A 19,120-nucleotide genomic window follows, 5' to 3' on the forward strand; every position below is an offset into this window, starting at 1 on the left:
TCAGGAAAATTCAGCTGCCTGATGAGAGTAAACACAACAATAAAAAGAAACGACACATTCTCTTGAGAGAGGATCTCCGTTTTGGGGAATTATCACTTTTTATTTTCACATTAGAAAGGTGTTATTCAGAATGACAGTGGAGGAGCATTCATGTTATGCAGCACCATTAACAACCAATGGGACAAACGAGAAGCAGTTTCTTTTCTCCCCCTGCAAAGGCCAGGATCATAAACAACAACAGAACGACCAAACAGAATATTTACAATCATTACAAAACAAGAGTGGTTCAGGAAAATAAGCGTCCATTCAGCTCCGCTAAGAAGACAGACACAAAGAGAGAGAGTCAGGAGCCGTCAGGAAACATTGCTCGTCATAGTGGTGTGAATGGAAATGTGAGAGTAGACTAGAGGTCAAAAGTCATGCACACACACACACACACACACACACTCACTCGTCTGCACTGTTCACAGTATTAACAAAGTGGAAAAGTTCATTAATCCGCCTGAGCTGACTTTCTCTAATCTTTCGGCTCGTTAACAAAAAAAAATCAGCTCTACACATCTGGAAATGTGAATATTTACTGCAACCCTCCAGCAGAGGGCGCTACATCCTTACAAAGGAAGCTGAAACTTTGGACTCTGGATGAGTATCAGGGTCAAGCATTAAGAAAATTAAATCCAAGAAAAGCTCCAAGTTAAAGTGCCAGGCATGAGAAAAAAAAATATTATTTATTTATTTTTTGTAGATTTTTCTTCCGCAAAACATTAAAAAATATATATAAGTGAAATTACTTTTTCTTTGTTCAACACTAATATTGAAACATGTCTTCCTTTATTTTTTATGTTTTTTGTTAATACAAAATTTGCTTTTTTTTTTTGCATTTTGAAAATGTTTTCCTTATTTACAAATTGCAAAAAAAAAAGGTCCTCTAATTTAGTTTCTCTCATATCCAGCACTTTTATTTAAACTTTGACTTTGTATCATTGACATTTACATTCAATAATTGCCTTACTCTCCTTCATTTTTTTCTCTCATGCCTGGCCCTGATCGTCTTCCGTACTTGACCGCGTTCAGAAAAACCAGCATGCATTAGAGAAAGAAAGAAACCAGCGTTGTTGTGAATGAGATGAGTTTGAGATGTAATCACAGTAAAAAATAAAAGAAACAAATAAGAAACAACTTTTCAACATGAGCCTTCCTCTTCATTTCCTCTCTGACACGCTGTAAGTGCATTAAACTGATAAAGAGGGCCGGGGATCAATCTGAAATACTTTATAATACTAAATTTGACACCAAAAAGAAGATTCAGAATTCACTTCTAATTTGAGAAGATCAAAACTTTGGTCATTTGAAGGACGTTTTTTTTTACGTCGGTAAAGTTCTCATGAAGCTGCTCGTGGGATCTTTGGTTTTTTATTTTCACTAGAAATAAAAAAAAAAAAAAGGTTTTTTTTAAGGGACACAGGTTTAATTTTTTAGTATCCAAAATCGTACAAATGTGTTTCATTGATATCCACCCCTGCTCCTGTTCCAACACCTCAATCCCCAGTGAATCAGCGCCTGAAAAGAACCAACCTCCACGTTTTCACACAGAAACGACCCCGACATGGAATGTGTTGTACTTCAAGCGATACAAAAGACTGTTATCAAATTACTCAGATACTCCTGATACACCAGAGGGCTCAGTGTAAAAAGTCTAACCTCCCTCCCTCGCTGTGACGTAGAAAAGAGCTTTTAAAGAAGTTAGACTAATCTGCTCTCCGTTACAAAACAGTAAACATTTCCTGGTCGTCGTTTGGTAAACTTTACGGCTGGCGCTGCAGCGTCAGCGGGCGGAGAGGAAGTCGGCGTGCAAGGTGTGCGTCACGACTGGAGGAGGGTGTCGGCGCTGGGGGCCTTGTAGAGGTATTTCCAGATGGCGTAGTAGTGCACGGCGGCAGCCAGCGCCACGAACACGTGCCAGATGGCGTGGGCGAAGGGGATGACGCCGTCGCTCTTGAAGAAGAAAACGCCAAGGCAGTAGATGAGTCCACCGCACGCCAGCTCCTGGAGCCCGTCAGTGTTGCTCTGAAAGGCAGAAAAAAAAGATCTGTTGCGTGAACAAGTCTCCTCATGTCTCCGTATCAAATCAGCTGACCAAAGCGGTGACTCAGTTGGATGAGCGCGTCTCGTTTAGACATTTCAAAACAACAGAAGTCTCAGTTAGTCATTTCAACACGCTCACAGAAAAAGAAAGAAGTTTGTGAATGTGCTGTTTGGAAATAAATGCTGCACGGCAAAGAAAAATGAAACAAAATCACAAAACAAAAAGTGAATAAAATTCTAAATTAAAAAACATACTGTATATATTTTTTAAAACAGTTTTATTTATTGATGAGATGTCGAGCCAAATATCAAGTATAAACATTTAATATTTTAGAAAAGACCGTATTGTTGTTTACACATTAAGAGAGCCAGGCTGCAATATCAGTTTAAACCACAAGAGGGCAGCACACATTAGACACAGATTTGAACTGTTGAAGCTTCATCCATCCATCCATCCATCCATCCATCCATCCATCCATCCTTTATCTATACGGCTTTTCTCATTCAGGGTCGCAGTGGCCGATCCCAGCTGTCATTGGGCGAGAGGCGGGGTTAAACCCTGAACTGTTCACCAGCCAATCACAGCGCTGACATACAGAGACAGACAGCCAGCCACACTCACATTCACACCCAAATGACCAAACGAGCATGTCTGTGGGAGGAAGTCAGAGCACCTGGAGAGAACCCACACATGCACGGGGAGAACATGCAAAGAACATGCAAACTCCACACAGAGAGGCTCCTGTCAGACGGGGATTCAAACCAGGAACCTCCTCACTGAGGAAACAGTGCATTAAAGCTTTGGTTCGCTGAATTAGTTTTATAAAGCAAGAACATTCCTGCAAAATCTCACACACATATTTGCACTTTTGCAGCACTAAGAAAACCTTGGATTTTACTTACTCCTACAATGTGCCGTGTGCAAAATGTACAGATGACTCTCTGAAATCGTACACTAAGGAATGGGAGGCTACCAATTCCCTCATGACAGGAGATTGATGTTGCATTGTGTCGTCGCCTTTTTCTCTTTTTGTTATTTTGGGCTGCACTTAAAAAAATATTTAACTTCAAACTTCATCTACTCAAGGTTTCTCTAAAAACTCCCTGAATCAGTTTACAAGAAAAAGAAAGTGAGAGACACATAAGAGAGGAAGCGACCTCTGACCTGTGATTGATTGTGGAAATGCAAATGAAGTGTGTGGGTAAAGACATTCAGAGTAAATATTAATACTACCATTGATGCCACTACTGAAGCGGGGAAGAATCCCATGGTCAAGTAGAAGGCCAGCTCAACTAGTTTATACCTGAGGAGACAAAGAAACACAACATGGAGAGTGATGAGGTTTCATGTGAGAACACTGGAGACTGATTTCTGACCCCAGAGAAAAACAAGAGAGACACAAATCATGAGATCATTTAAGATAAGGAGAATAATAAAGGACCTCGTTATTGGTACTAAACGATCGATTCATTTTGATATAGATGAATCCAATCTGTCCATCCTCCTTCACAAACTAGCTCTGGATTATTTTTAAACTTTCATTCATCTTGTCGAGCACAGAAACGGTTCAAATCGAGTCCCTGAAGTCAGTTGACCTCTGACCTGAGGACAGGTGGGGGCTGCTCGAGGGAAAGGGCAGTGTGTGGAGGGACAGGGTTAGAAAAGCAGGAAGTGAAGTCAATATGTTTATCTAAATGAAATTAAATATGTTTATGTAAAGCTCTTTGAGATGTGACTGAGTTTGTCTGAAAGGTGTTGTATAAATAAAGTTTGATTGATTGGTCGTTATGTTGGCAGACTTTCTTTATGTTAACGATATGGACGTCAGTATCACAGTTACATTATGACCTGTTTCACCCGGCTGTGGTCTGAACTCACTTCTCATGGTAGTTGAAAACGTAGGCGGTTCCAGCAGCGGCCATGAGCCACACAAACCAGCGCATGTGTGCCGCCAGCGGGCCCAGCTCTCGCAGGTTCAACCTGAGGACGACGCCAGAAAAAAAAAAACGTTAACCCCTTCATTCATTCCTGCAGCCGCTCGGAGGAAAACTCTGCCCCGCTGTGTGACACTCACCAAGGCGTGTAGGAGGCAGCGATGAAGAAGTAGATGACCACTCTGTCACACATGTGGAAACACTGCTCCATAGACCTGAAACAAACAGACAGCAGGTTATTAAAGGTCATGTGTTCTTACTCAGGGTCACACGTTTACAAAGCATGAACGAGATTTGTATGTTTTGTTTCAGAATAGACAACAAGTCACTTTCTCTTCTGCAGATAGCACTTTGATAAACACACTTCATGATGATGAGCATTAAAGTTTTACTCTCTGCATTGTATTTATTCAATTAAAATGTTTTTTTTAATATTGGAAATCATACACTGTTAACTGAATATATATATGTTCTACTTAGTTATTTTATTCAGAGAGAATAATGTCGTAAAGTATCCGGTTATCTGAAGTGCAATGTGAGAAACAGAGAATAACAGAACGTCACACAGACCACAGAGGGAAGTGAAAGAATGCAAAGAGACAAAAACATTCCCCGTCAGCAGAGAGAGAGAGAGATCTCTGCGCTGTTGTTGTTTTTCATGTTCTGCTTTTAAACAAGAAGCTACAGACGGCTGCAGTGTTCATTGTTGCTGCACAGTTTGTGCAGCGTTTCCCCCACACACAGACGATACCTGGGCCGGCCGCTCAAGTACATATCCGACATGTTTTTATTTAATTTTTTTAATTAATTCATAAAATTGCAGCGTGCACGAGAGAGTGCAGACGTGCAACGAGGACCTTAGGCTCCGTGCAACATAAAAAAAACTCCCGTTTAAAAAAAAATCAGGATGTTAAAAAGTAGCACAGCCAGTCCGGTTTGTGTCACTACGTATCCCAGCACAGCTCGCGATCAGATTGCAATACACAATAAATGGGGATGAATTTTCATTTGTGTCAGGTCGCGTGGAGTGGGTGAAGGTGGCGGCTGCTCTCGTGGTAATGACAGCGTGTCTGTCAGCATTTTATACTGGTATATTTGTCAATACGGTGTATAAAGCGCAGCGCACTTTTAAGATGAAGAAATAAATATTAAAAGTGCGTCCCATACAGCAGATTTTAGGGTACTTGATTTAGTAGGAGTTAAAGTCTCCTCAACCTGCTGTACCTGTTTTCTTAAGAGTATATGTTGCTGCTATTCTCGACCAGGTCTCCCTTGAAAAAGAATTCTCTGACCCCAACGGGCCTGGCCTAGTTCAGTTTAATGATAGAAATCCAGGGTTGGTCGTGCTCACCTCAGGTGGCTCTTCTTCCAGGTGATGATATGAAACACAGTGGAGACGAGGAAGAGCGCACACAGGCCCATGCCGTACACCCAGGCGGTGATTTTCTCCCAGCCGCTATCTGACAGACGATGCAGCAGCGCCATGCCCACGAAGGCCGGCACGATGAGGAGCTGCAAGGACCAAGAACCCACAGAGCCATTAAAAATTAATGCACAATAGATCATGTCATGTGCATTAAAAATGAATTCAAACCACTCACCGCATGAGTGTAGCAGTTTGCAGCGTGCTCGTAGCAGGTGGGCTGGTAGCGGCAGTTAGCAGACGCCCGTCTGTTCATGAACCTGAAACACACAAACACACACAGAGAGAGAAATTTAAAAACTATTCAGTCTGATTTAAGATCAGAACAGATTCACACAGACACAACTATCATATCTGTTTACTGCTTTTTAAAATTAACGCTCAGAAAATACTCAGAATGAAAGAGAAAATAAACCAGCTCAAGTAAAAGCATCCAAATCAGACAAGGTTTTTGTTTTTTGCAAAGTATCCAGGATGACATTTTTTTAAAACTAACAACGTGCATATTTTGCAACATTGAGCCCGTGGCGTGACAGGAGCAAACTCTGTGCCCTGCACGAGGAGTACGCCTCAAACCTGATGCATGACAGTCGCAGTAAAAACAGAACAAGAACTTCAAGATATGAGTGACAAATACAAAGGCCACGTCACCCAAAAGGTTTCAAACAGAGGTGTTGAAACGTGCAACAACTTGAAGACAAAACAAATGAACACTAAGTTCAGAAAGGAAGAAAGACGGTGTGTATGAACGAAGATGAAGAGAGGGATTAGTAGCATAAAGTCACATCATGAACCGACATGAGGCGGCAGATTTAATAAATCCCAACACACTCTCATCATTACCTTCAATAGAAACTGAGCAACTCTTACTATCTATGACTTTTTGCAGATGTTGAGAATGACTGACTTCCTGACAGATTATTTGCTGATTTTTAATTTAGTTGAAAAATTGAGATTATTTGTTTCATGTGTATATTTGATTCATGTCTGTTTTCACACTAAACCCTGACTCTGGTGAACAGGTTCTCGTACTTCCTGTGCTTCATTGGAATGACCCAGAAGGCACGACTGACCTGGATTCTTCACCATCTCTCGACACATGAAGAAATACCTTTTTAAAAAGAGGGGGGGGGGGGGGGGGGGAACGTTGGTTAAGCGTACATCACGTAGGTGCAGGGCAATCATTAAACCTCAGCAGGGAAAAGAAGATAAGCACATTTACTCAGTCAGTATGAAGTTTATCAAATCACGACATCTCCTTTCTGGTCTCTTTGTCAGGCGTGCTGTGACCTGATGAAGACCAGATGGTGGAAATGTAAATTAATACAATATAAATGACTTCTTCAGGCTCTAAGTAAATGTGCAGGCGTGTCTTCTGTTTTCAAATAGTCTTCATAATATCCATTATTTACTGTTTTTTATTTTTGGTAGGTTTTGTTGTGAAGTACGTCTCTATACCTGAACTATTTTTCACCCTTATGTTCTGTCTGTGAGAAATCTTTCAGTTAAATAAAAGTTAAAATACAAATATGAGTTTGCAATAAATTCAGAGCTGAAAATAAACCTGTCCTTCAACAATTCTGTCGGATTGATTTCATCACTTTTAAACATGAGAAAGAACACCAAGGGTCAAAGTCACACTGATTGTTGCCTACCTCATATTACAAGTGAAAGGCATTAGGCAAACACCTTAGATAAAATTAGGGCAATTTATGTAATAATTGATTAATCTGGGGGGAAATAATCGGTCGCTGAAACGGTTATTACAAAAATCGATGGTCAGATAAATACAGAAATGTTTCATTTCCATCCCAACACAGACGCTCAGGCATCAACAGGTTGTTCCTTTACTAAGCACCTTCTCTCCCTCCCTTTCTCTCTATCGCCTCTTTCACTTTTTGTATCCTTTCTTAGGTGTTTCATATAGTTTTGTAGTTTTTCTGTTCGTAGTATGATGTGTGTCTATTGATGTCTTAGTATTTTGCTGTCTTTCTTTGTTTTATTTGATTATTTACTGTATTTTGGAGTCGTTGTCCTGACCTTGTCTGTTTGGTTTTTTTTTGTGCCTCATTTGTATATCACCAGTTTGTCACTTTATTGCACCTAATAAAAATACTGTAATAATAGTATGAAATAATAATTTAAAAACTAAATGACAAACTCCATGTGGACAGGCTTTACTACATCAAACCTCTTGTGTATGCTCTACGTGTGTGAAGAAGAGTTTAACTGTACCTCACTCACAATCATATATTCAGATCAAACTGATATCTAGTCTGATGCGGCCTACTTTGAATGGAGGACTTTGACTTGTAGTGGGGGAACTGAATAATAAGTCTTATCTTCATCTGTATTTGTCTTTTAAATCCTTTCTCTGCTTCTTTGTTTGTCTTCCTGTCATTTTTCTGTATTTGTTGTGAGGCACTTTGTCACCATGTCAGGAAAAGTGCTACATAAATAAAGTTATTATTATTATTACATTACTTTCACAGTGTGGTCAGAGTACTATTACAACCTCACCTGAAATACATTAAAATACCTGATTATAAATGATAGCCAAAGCCTTAAAAGCTAATTGATATTATGATACCATAAAATAGTAAATTAAATATAAGAGCCATGCAAGCATTGGGACACTAAAAACATTCAATTTAAAGTTATTCAAACTAATTAAAGTTTCATTTTTGTTATAGACTGGTTGAATATTCATACAGGTCTTCTTGACATTATTTTTTATGTTTTCTGTGTGAAAGATAAAACAATCAAAGTCAAAACAAAATGTACATTTCTTTGTTGATTTGGTAAAGCAGGACAGAAAGTTCAAGTATAAAGTGACTCCACACCTTGAGAGGAAAACAGGTTTACGTTAACAGACATGAAGAGTGATGTAAGCAGTACCCACACCTAGCTGGCCTGTAGTTTTTTTTATGTCATTTAGAGTTATATTAGTGATATTAGTGTTAATTGTGTCCATATTTGACAGATTTCACCCACCTCTGGAAGCTGTTGACTCTCTTCATTTCAACCATTTTCACAGCAGGAAGCAAAGTAAAAAAAAAAAATCAGCACAAAAGATGCTAATAACCCGCTTTACAAAGAGAAAACGATAAACTGTCCTCACAAAACCAAAGAAAAAGAAAGGCCTAGCATGAGCTAACCTTCAGCTAACTTATACTGCAGCTACAAGGCACCGACAGCACTAATGCTCCCACTACAAAGGCACTGTTTTAGCCGCTTTCTTAGTACCATCCTGTATCAAACACCGGCTTTCTGCCTCGTCGGTAAATTAAAAAATATCCATGAGCAACAGCGAGAGGCAGAACAATCCCCCCCCCCCCAAAAAAAAGACCCCCGCAAGCAAGCAAGCTCCGCCGGCTAGTGACGAGCGAGCTCCCCCGCTGAGACGTTGAACAGAATAATGTGATTTTTTTCTGTTTGTGCCCCACCGCCCAAACAGTGGTAAGATAATGAGCGACGGCAGTCTCAGCCAATAAGGAGCAAGATAGGTGGTATATTGACCAATGAGGTTTGAGGGGGGCGGTATCTTGTGGAGGGACGTTACTTCACATTCTGGAAGTGCAAAGATTGAGGGTGTTGCCGCAAATGAACAAACAAACATGTAAGTAAGTTACATAGAAATACCTGGAAATTGATTTATTTTCTACTATAATGTAGTATATATTAATATCTTACTCTTGTGTGTGTTTGGAAAGTTGTTTATGTCTATTTTTTGTGAACGTAATAAGATAAGATAAGATAAGATAAGATGAGATAATCCTTTATTTATCCCACAACGGGGAAATTTACATTGTTCAATATCGGGCAAGATTAGCATGTTTTACTTGCCTACCTATGGTGGGACAAATTTAATAACTCAAAAATTAAAAGCAGAAAGAACAAAGAAGAATTAATAATACATTTTATTAACATTTATGAGTATTGATTATTTAATTTAGGTCTGTTTACCTATGTTATCTGGATTTAAAAACACAAAACTTTTGTAAAGCGTCCTTTGGTTTCTTGAAAGGCCCTATATAAATCTAAGTTATTATTATTATTGTTATTATTATAACAAAAATATTTCAATTGGTTGTTTTTCTTGTTTATTCAATTTTAATTCTAAGTAATTTATAAGGAAAAAAAACGAATAAAGCCATCGCTTATAAATGATTCATATTTAAATGGTTACCTCATAGAGAGATTTTTAATGATTTTAAGCAGTTTTGATCCAATTTTAAAACAATAAACTACAACAGTCACGTACAATGTAGAATAAGGATTAAAGTGTACATAGTTCATACAGATTGTTCAGCTAAAGCCCCATGTTATATAAGCAGTGCGTCCCCGATGGAGGATGCAATATAGACCACAGTAAGTGTGTCAACAGCTTTACTATGACTCAACTTAAATCAGGTTTCATCATGTTTTACAGTTCAGATATTATGCAGTACAGGCAGGCAGATACCAAGAGGTCTTGCAGCAGGTGTCATGGAAAAAGAAATCCGGTAAAAGGGTAATAGATTGATGTCGCAGGAGACAAAGTGTCAAAGACAAAAAGGTGAACTGCACAGTGTCACGCTGTAGCGGCTCAGTTACATAATGACGCTGTAACTTGATCAGGGACTGTCAGATATAACAGAGCCTTTACGTAAGAGCAAAGTGCAATCATGGGGCTTAATGAAGTTCACGCAGTTGCCCGTTAGTGCTGCACACAACCACGGCGACAAGAAACCCACTGAACCCTTTTTGAAATGTTTCACAGGCACTTTCTCTTAACATACAACACGTATAGAAAGTGGTGTAAAGCACATTTAATAAAGGTGTGTAGGTCTGTACGAGTGCAAGCAGAGAATGGGATCAATCCAGAAAATGAGTGAAAGTCATTGTCTGTGTTGCATTTAAAAAAAGACAATATAGACAATAGGAGAATGCCAGAGATGCCTCTGATTATCTGATTATAGTGTCTGTTCTCCCATGATGCTATAGCTTAAACTTTTAATGCGATACAGAGCTGCAGGTTGGCAGCCTTGTGTCAGAGCAGCTCAGGATATCTTTCTGTCCTGGCTGTAAACTATCTGTGTCTTTGTCTTTGTCTGTGTCTGTCTGTTTGGGGGGGGCGGATGGAGTTTCTCTGGTCTTTAAACTTCACTTTCACCTCATGCAAGCAGAAGCATCACTTTACACCCCAACGCCGTCTCTTTAAGAAACCATTTTCAACAATTGAGAGAAATTATTTGTCTTTAAGCTGCAACTAAAACTCTCAAGTGGCACAGAAATGACAGACTGTTTCAGACTTTTCGATGACGAGTGCAATGCATTTCTTATTTGGTACAATTTTAAGCCTGCAAAGCTTTTATCAGCACATGTTCTTTGATAAGATCAAGCTATTTCACTGCCTTGGTGCCCCAAAACCTTTAAACCGGTATAATGCTGCATTCCATTCCACACAGAACTCAGGAAAAAACAACCACTGACTCAGAAAAGTGAAATGGAACGGCCATTCAGGTAGGAATTCCAAATCGGAAACTCGGGCAAGATCCATGTAGACCGAGTCGGTAAAACTGGCGTCACAGCAATATGGCCGTGCAGATTGTAACAGGTAAGCAGAATTACCTAGTTGTCAATTTTTAACTCAGATTGGAAGTCAGAAACAACAACTTGGAATTATCGACTTCCGACTTGCATATTGAAACATCTGTGAAGGAGTCACATGACATTTAATGTAAAGGTTGGCCTAATCTCAGTCTCCATATAACGTATATATCCTTAACAGTTTACGCTCACTAACTTTATCTCACATGTGAAGGGCTCGAGTTTGAGAGTTCACAAGGTGCTTGGTATAAGAGGAGAAAAAAGACTAGTGTGCGCACATCCAAGAAAATTGCATACACTGGACTGTTTCATACACTTTGTTGGTTCTTAGCAAGTTACTTGAGTCTTTCAAGTTATTCTACCAATTCTGCCTTTATTGCCATTCTTTCAAACACAAGGTTCACAGCTGAACCTCCATAAATAGGGCGTGTAAACTGACCACTAGACTACTGCGGCCCAACCTCCAAGGAAGCTTTGGAATGATCTCTTATATATATATTTTTGTTGTTGGGATGCAGTGGGTGAAATTTCAGCACTGTGCAATTAAGTTACAAAGTTTTCAAACTAGTATCCCCTCACTCTGATATGTCAGAGGTCAGAGGTCAGACATGCTCTTGTTCTTTGGTTCAAACTCATTCTCACATGAGGATCAGTCGCCTGTTGATCTTAAATTTAACAGAATTGAAAGAAATACTATACTTCACAATCCTCCTTGGGTAAATACCACCAAACATTTGAGACACATTGAGTATGTCTGAATAATATGTAATGGTTGAGTGTAACAGTCATATGGGGGGGGCTTGTCCTTAGAATAAAAGGAGCTTTGTGTCCACACGTGACATGGGGTTAAACGGCTCTGTAATTGGTTTACTGTTTCACGCTAGAATGCACTTCATATAGTTTTCCGCCCCGAGCCCAACTGGTGATCACTGTGTACAAAACACCAAGATGGTCTATTGGGCAAGTTTCATTGCCTTTGGAGAATATTCATAAACAACCAAGATGGCTGCTACTGATGCCGAGCGTTCAGGTTCTTTTGAGGCCAGTTAAACATTAACACTACATATTTTGTCAGTAGTTACTGGAATTGTCAATGAATAAAAAAGCAGAAAGGGTAAAAAAACAAGAGGTAGCACTATAGTATCATGATGCAGATACACTCAAAGTGCTTTGGTACAATTTTAGCCTCTTAAAAGGAGATGTAGTTTGGGTAAATTCATCAACTCACCACCATTTGCGCTAATTTGAGCGAATTCTTTATGAGGTACCACTGGCCTAATTTATTGACTTCACATTTCTCAGAAGATGCAGGATTACAATGAGTTTCATCCAAGTTCTTGTTTACTGAACCAGATCTATTTATGTTGCACGTTGGCAGCAGAGACTGAATGCTACAGGTTTCAGGTAATCAGGTATTAAGACATATACGGTCTTGACCTTTCCCTGTAGTTCACATATATTGTTGTATTTATACATTTGTTCCTGGAAGGAAGTTATGATCAACAGGCAAGTAGGCTAAGACGATCACCAATGAATCCAGCCAAAGAGACACAAAAAAACAAAACAAGATTAGCATAAATCCAAACGTAAACAAAGACAAAAGTCATGAGAAAAATACTAATCAATTGTATGATCCCAGAGTGTTTACTTTGACAGAAGTTTTATTTCCTTTATGTATTAGTTAATCTACCTTGAACAAAAAGTCTTCTGACTTTAATGAGGCATCAGATTTAGTCATTTATACTCTCAAAACCCTGCCCACACGTCCAAATATTCCCATGCTTGCACTTAAATTTGCCCTGCTTGTGTTCAAACAATATGTTTGCTCTCAGATATGGTACATTGGGGCTTGAACAGACTTCCAATGTCCCGGATAAGATAAAAGCTTTCCTGACATCTACTTAAACACTGTGCAGATCAATTATCTCCTTTTTTCCACTCCATATTTAAATGCTTCCTACGTAGGTTCCTACGTTGTGGAAGAAGTCGTCAATCGTCCCAGTGCCTGGGAGCAAATCCACCTAAGGGCATCAGGGATTTGGGACTTGTGGCCCTGACCTCACTGGTAATGAGGACCTATGGAAAGTTCAACAAGAGCTACTCAGGGCAGTGGAGGCATCCTCTACAGTTTGCTTCTAGGAGCTAAAAGAGGTTGATGAGTCAACTCTTCCTAGTATGATTTTTAACCACCTCGAATGGCCAGGGACATATCCACATCTTTTGTTTTTAACACAATTCAGTCCCACATTTTAGCCCACAAACTGATCTTGTGTCCTGGCAGTGTTGGATGGATTTTAGACAGATCTCAATGTGTGAGAGTAAACAGCTCAGACATTTTGTTCTCCTCCTGATCCTACAACCTCACCCACACTCGGTCTCACAGCACAACACAACAGAAATGGCCTCTTTAGCCCCTGGGCTTTATCAGTCCTGACGTTTCCCCTCCACGGCTGACTTTGGCAGGCTTTGGCTTGAGATCCTCGAGATAAAGACGGATTTCACCTGCATATGCACAGCACTTAAAGGGGAATTCATGTACCATGGGGCCTACATTTATATTAGTTTTCTGGGGTCCAAAGGTTTGGAATTGCATGAGCAGGTCTTCAGCTAGAGATGCAAACTGTGGCCTGGTGTGGTAGATCAAAGTACGTCCACTAAAAACTTCTTGTTTTTGACATTAAGTAGGCTGAGATTTTTATTCCAACATGAAATTGCCTATTGCCAATCCTTACAAAGATATGATCAAGGTATGCCAAGGTGAGATCCTTTTTTCAACAAGAAACAGCTGAAACATCATTCCCTTCTTAACCACCAAACTCCATTTACAAAAAACGATAATTTGATCTTGAAGCTTCTGGTCTAACCTCTGCAATGATCGTTGACTTTGTCTCTGTCCCTTGACCTAATTTGTTGATTGGAATGACGAGCGTTGATCCAACGCATCGTTTGTTAATGACATCACAACCTAGAAAACGAGCTGATCTGGCAGCAGGAGAATGGCAACTTCCAAGTTCAATGAGGTATGTCAGTGATTTTGTCCTTGGAGTTTGGTGGCTTTGAAAAAACTTAAGCATGTCCTTTTTTCATTTTGTTCTCCTTCACTGCAGAAGTTTCCATCCAGGCAGACATACTCTGAAGTTCCCAGATGACACAGTCATAGTCTGTTAAAGGGGGAGAACCTGGACCAGTGGTGGATTATATTATTGAGTGGTGTGATAACTCCTTTTTCAACTTAAATGTCAGTGAAACCAAGGACATGTGCATAGATTTTTTAGAAAGAAGTGAAATACACCAATCAAAATTGAGACCAAGGAAGTACTAAAGGGTATCATTCAGTGAAAACACAGAAGCAGTTTGTAAGAAAGCATCTTCTTCCGTATGCTAAACTGGTTTGGTGTGTGCAGTCTGTCCTTACCTTTGGCTTTGGTTATCTACCAATAGGAGACAACAATAGGATTCGACACATCATTAAAGTTGAATTTAAGATCATTGGGATTAAATTAGCTGATCTGTCGCTCACCTTCAGTAAGACAGCTGCAGCTAAGACGCGTAGCATCTTACAGTGTCGTCACCATACCCTACTGTACTTGGTGAGTTTGAGCTCCTGTCCTCAGGTAGGAGATCCAGATCACCAAAAGCAAAGTCCAACAGCAAAGTCCAACTCAGTCCATCAGATGACCAAAACCCCAATGATGACCCTGATGACTGATGAGTTTTATTGTGGTTTAAATGATGGTTTTATGGACGTTTGTAAACATTCTTGGTTTCCTGTTGTCACCTGGCTGCAAAACCAATTTCCCCTTGGAGACAATCAAGTAGAAGTCGAAGGGTTAACATTCTCCCTGTCAGTGTAGGTGAAGTGATTAAAGACATGTACGTCTCAAAATAAGATGGAAGACATTCAGGTCAGGAGCTTTAACCCATTCGGTCTGCAGCTTCAAAAACCACATCCATGCTCAACAGGGTTCCTCGGGTTATGTAAGAGGTGACTGTCTGACCAGACTTAACCAAATGTTTTGAACCCTAATCCTTGAATGGCAGCCAAACGAGAGCTATCAAGCTTTGATTTGGTGGAGTAGTTAAGGGAGAGGTTATGGCGTTATCTTCATGTCGGAGAAGAGCAACGAAGTCCAGAGACATTAACTTAAGGGCGAGCGAGTCTCTTGACACTTGATATCATTCAAAAATGGAAGAAGTGCAGATGTTAAGACTTTAACCAAGTTTCTGCCTCTCCTCTGTGTGTTTCCCTGAACCTAACCTTAGTCCTACAACCTCACCCACACTCGGTCTCACAGCACAACACAACAGAAATGGCCTCTTTAGTCCCTGGGCTTTATCAGTCCTGACGTTTCCCCTCCACGGCTGACTTTGGCAGGCTTTGGCTTGAGATCCTCGAGATAAAGACGGATTTCACCTGCATATGCACAGCACTTAAAGGGGAACTCATGTACCATGGGGCCTACATTTATATTAGTTTTCTGGGGTCCAAAAGTTTGGAATTGCATGAGTAGGTCTTCAGCTAAAGATGCAAACTATGGCCTGGTGTGGTAGATCAAAGTACGTCCACTAAAAACTTCTTGTTTTTGACATTAAGTAGGCTGAGATTTTTATTCCAACATGAAATTGCCTATTGCCAATCCTTACAAAGATATGATCAAGGTATGCCAAGGTGAGATCCTTTTTTCAACAAGAAACAGCTGAAACATCATTCCCTTCTTAACCACCAAACTCCATTTACAAAAAACGATAATTTGATCTTGAAGCTTCTGGTCTAACCTCTGCAATGATCGTTGACTTTGTCTCTGTCCCTTGACCTAATTTGTTGATTGGAATGACGAGCTTTGATCCAACGCATCGTTTGTTAATGACATCACAACCTAGAAAACGAGCTGATCTGGCAGCAGGAGAATGGCAGCTCCCAAGTTCAATGAGGTAAGTCAGTGATTTTGTCCTTGGAGTTTGGTGGCTTTGAAAAACTTCAATATGTCCTTTTCCTTTTGTCTTACTCTTTATAAAAAGAGATGAACCTATGCAGGGATCCTTTCTATTCTGTTGTCAGATAACAATCCATCTTAAGCCTGTTTGTGGGGAAAGCAACAACTTTCAGTGGACATACTTTGTAAGACTTTGGGGCAATTGCATTCAAACAATTTCTGTAATCTCCTGCAGCAATTTCAGACATTTTAGTTTTACCTATCAGTAATTTAATCCCTTAAGTATTCAGGTTTAAAATATCCAGAACTAACCATTAAGGCAAGACTTACCGTGCGAGTCTGGTCTTGTGTAGGTCAAATCCAAGCATTGTTCCAGAACGACAAAAAAATAATAATAAAGAAATGCAAAAAGTACAAAACAAGATTTAGATATTTACAAAAAGTGAGTCTCTGAGTCTTAATTAGACCATCGTGCTTTTCTTCTCCCTGAAGTCCGAGAGCGTCGGCTCGTGGTAGGTCGTGATCATGTTGGCCCCGTCCCACCGTGCCACCGGAGCCGGCGAGCTCTGCATCACCACCAGCCTGATGGGAGACTGAGTCGGCTGCGGGTCGGGGGCGTACTCCTTCGTGGGATCTTTGCCCCGGCAGTCGTACATGATACACGATATCAGGAACACCAGGAGCAAGATAACGTAGCTGGCGATGAGGATGCAAAGGTTCAAGGTGACGGGGTCGATCTCCTGGTAGTTTTCCAGAAAGCCCATGGTTGCCTCCTACATGCTGGGTGGCCCCGAGGCCTCGAAGAAGAAGAAGAAGCAGAAGGCCCTCCGAGGGAATGGAAGAGTTGGAGCTAAATGGACGGCTGCTAAGAAGTGAGAACCAGCCTGGTGACAGCAGCTTTCTCCCTCTCTCTCTCTCTCTCTCTATCCTCCCCCCCTCCTTACACCCTCTCTGCCGCTCACCTCTCGCTTTCAGATGAGCGCCGTGGATACGTGGCTTTGTGGTATAAAAATACTTTAATCCATGCCACTCCTCCAACCTTGGGCTTCTGCGATCAATGGCTCTCTTTAATAACTTAAGCTTCGGTTGCAACTGACCGAACAGATTCTGTGTTATATCATCTGCAAGCAAGTGAACATTAATTACTGTGTATGTGATGTATTTGAGCGCATGTGTTTCTGCATGTGTGTTTGTATGTGGTGTAATCTTAATCTTGATTGTGAGTGGGGATTGACGAAGGAAGCCATCTGGCCTAATAGAGGCCAGGCAGTACGGCTAAAAAAGCCACTCAGAAAAAAAATGCTAACATGCGTGCACAATGTTTAATAAACTACAAAAACAGGTTAAAAAAATCCCTGAAATCTGTGACCTCCTCTGTGATTTTTGTTTTGGGTAAACATGCAATATGTGCAGATTACGGCGGCCATCTTCCTGTGTGTGTGTCACTCCTCTGTGAACCTCAGTCACCGGGGAATCAGAGACAGGATTATCGCAGTGATCAGCAGCAAACTCCTCGGGTGTGTAATCTGCGCCGATGCATGTCAATGTGCACATGGGTTTGCAAAATTAAAAAAAATGTGTGTGAGGGGGAAAAAAGTGATTATTTAAGATCTAGTTTCAGATGTTTCAACAGGTCATAAGAAGCTTCTCTTGTGGTGAAGTTATTTGAGACAGCAGAGGGCAGCACTAAGCAATGTTTGCAGCGGGAGAGGAATAAGAAGAAGCAGGACTGAGAGATTAAACTCTGACCCAGACAAACACAGGAGAGAGGGAGGAGGAGATGTACACAGAGCAGGAATGGAGCAATAATTCATGTGGACAGTCTGACATGGAATAGAAAAGGAACTGTCTTCTTTTGAAGCAGGCATATAAAGCATCCTATCGCATCCTGCACTCTGAGTCTGAGTCAATTTTTAATTTAATTTAATTTAATTTAATTTAATTTTAATCTAATCATGAAGTCCGTATACACCAGATGTGAGAGTATAAGAGTAAAAGACAGGAAGTGGAATTTTGGCTCCAAAGCCAATGAATGGAAGAAAAATATATAATTATAAAAAAAGTGTAATATCAGAAATTGTAGAAGACTTTGGAAATGCAGGAGTAAGACAACATACCCCAAAAAGTGCAGATATTAAATCATATGTGTGATTCATACATGTACAACATGGTGGCCAACAAGGGCCATGAGTCTCTTTTAGGCTTCCAGTTAAATAATAAAAAAATAAATAAAAAATACACAACAATTGAAACATGCTCCTCTTGACAGGCTGAAAAACTCATCCGTTCATCGGACCAAATCTCATTTGTTAATTATCGTCTCTATCACCAAAATCAAGAGCCGCTTAGCGCCCCCTGTAGGGCTGGAGGACCACTGTTGTATATCTGGTAATGCAGCGTTTTTTTCTCTTGCATTCTGGGTTCATGGGTTTTAGCTTTGCATTGTTTGTACTTCTGCAGCTTTTTTTTATTATCTTGCAGCTTGTTTTGGCTCCCCTCTTCAGGTCAGCCATCAGGTCGGAGATACAGGACTCTGACCTGGAAGAATGCACGTTGCAAAAAGAGCTGCTTCCCCCGGCCTTGGCATAAAAAATCTCCAACATTGACTGATGTATTGGCTGCTATGCTCCCGTTATGCGCAACTGTTTTTGTGTTTGTGCAACATAACAGCAGAAATCTGGTCCTGCTCATCAAACTTAGTCAGCCCTGATGTTTCCTGCCTCGTGTGTCACAGTTTGGGGTGGGCTGCAGATGTACAGAATGACCTCACTCCTCTCTCCATGCTAAGACTGTAATCCCTGTGTGTGTGTGTGTGTGTGTGTGTGTGTGTGTGTGTGTGTGTTCAGGAAACTGATGTTATAGAGAAAAGGCTTGACCCCGATCCTGCCTGACCCCCCCCCCCCCCCCCCCACTGCTCAGCTCCTGTAGCCTCAGGATGAGAACCGCTCCAACAGGCTCAACATACAGTGACCTTTGACCTCTGATGAATCATCTGTCGGATAACAACAACAATGACCTGTGAGCACCACCCCTGATCCCGGGACTCTAACATCTGGATGAGTGCATCACTCTGAATGTTTCCTCGGCACATGTCGGTGATCGCTCGTGATGATTGATCGCCTGTCGTGTCAAACGGGGATATTAAAAAAAC

General features: G+C 40.6%; 2 protein-coding genes across 3 annotated transcripts; both read right to left on the reverse strand.

Moving 5' to 3' along the window:
- Nucleotides 1-75: 75 nt before the first annotated feature.
- mmd (monocyte to macrophage differentiation-associated) lies at nucleotides 76-16,435 on the reverse strand. Of its 2 annotated transcripts, none has more exons than XM_061065724.1 (7): nucleotides 16,300-16,435; nucleotides 5,622-5,703; nucleotides 5,372-5,532; nucleotides 4,161-4,235; nucleotides 3,965-4,066; nucleotides 3,320-3,389; nucleotides 76-2,067 (listed from the first exon to the last, which is right to left on the reverse strand). In XM_061065724.1, exons 1-7 carry the CDS (start codon nucleotides 16,335-16,337, stop codon nucleotides 1,864-1,866), a joined length of 732 nt encoding a protein of 243 aa, XP_060921707.1. In that variant the 5' UTR covers nucleotides 16,338-16,435; the 3' UTR covers nucleotides 76-1,863. The 2 variants fall into 2 exon arrangements, with proteins under 2 accessions (XP_060921707.1, XP_060921708.1); XM_061065725.1 differs by lacking the exon at nucleotides 16,300-16,435 and adding an exon at nucleotides 8,438-8,788.
- Nucleotides 16,341-16,748, reverse strand: LOC132995650 (small integral membrane protein 36-like). The gene has a single exon (XM_061065726.1). The coding sequence runs from the start codon at nucleotides 16,731-16,733 to the stop codon at nucleotides 16,431-16,433; it is 303 nt and encodes a 100-aa protein (XP_060921709.1). The 5' UTR covers nucleotides 16,734-16,748; the 3' UTR covers nucleotides 16,341-16,430.
- Nucleotides 16,749-19,120: the final 2,372 nt, after the last annotated feature.

This window comes from Labrus mixtus, chromosome 20, assembly GCF_963584025.1.
Source record: "Labrus mixtus chromosome 20, fLabMix1.1, whole genome shotgun sequence".
Classification (NCBI taxonomy): domain Eukaryota; kingdom Metazoa; phylum Chordata; class Actinopteri; order Labriformes; family Labridae; genus Labrus; species Labrus mixtus.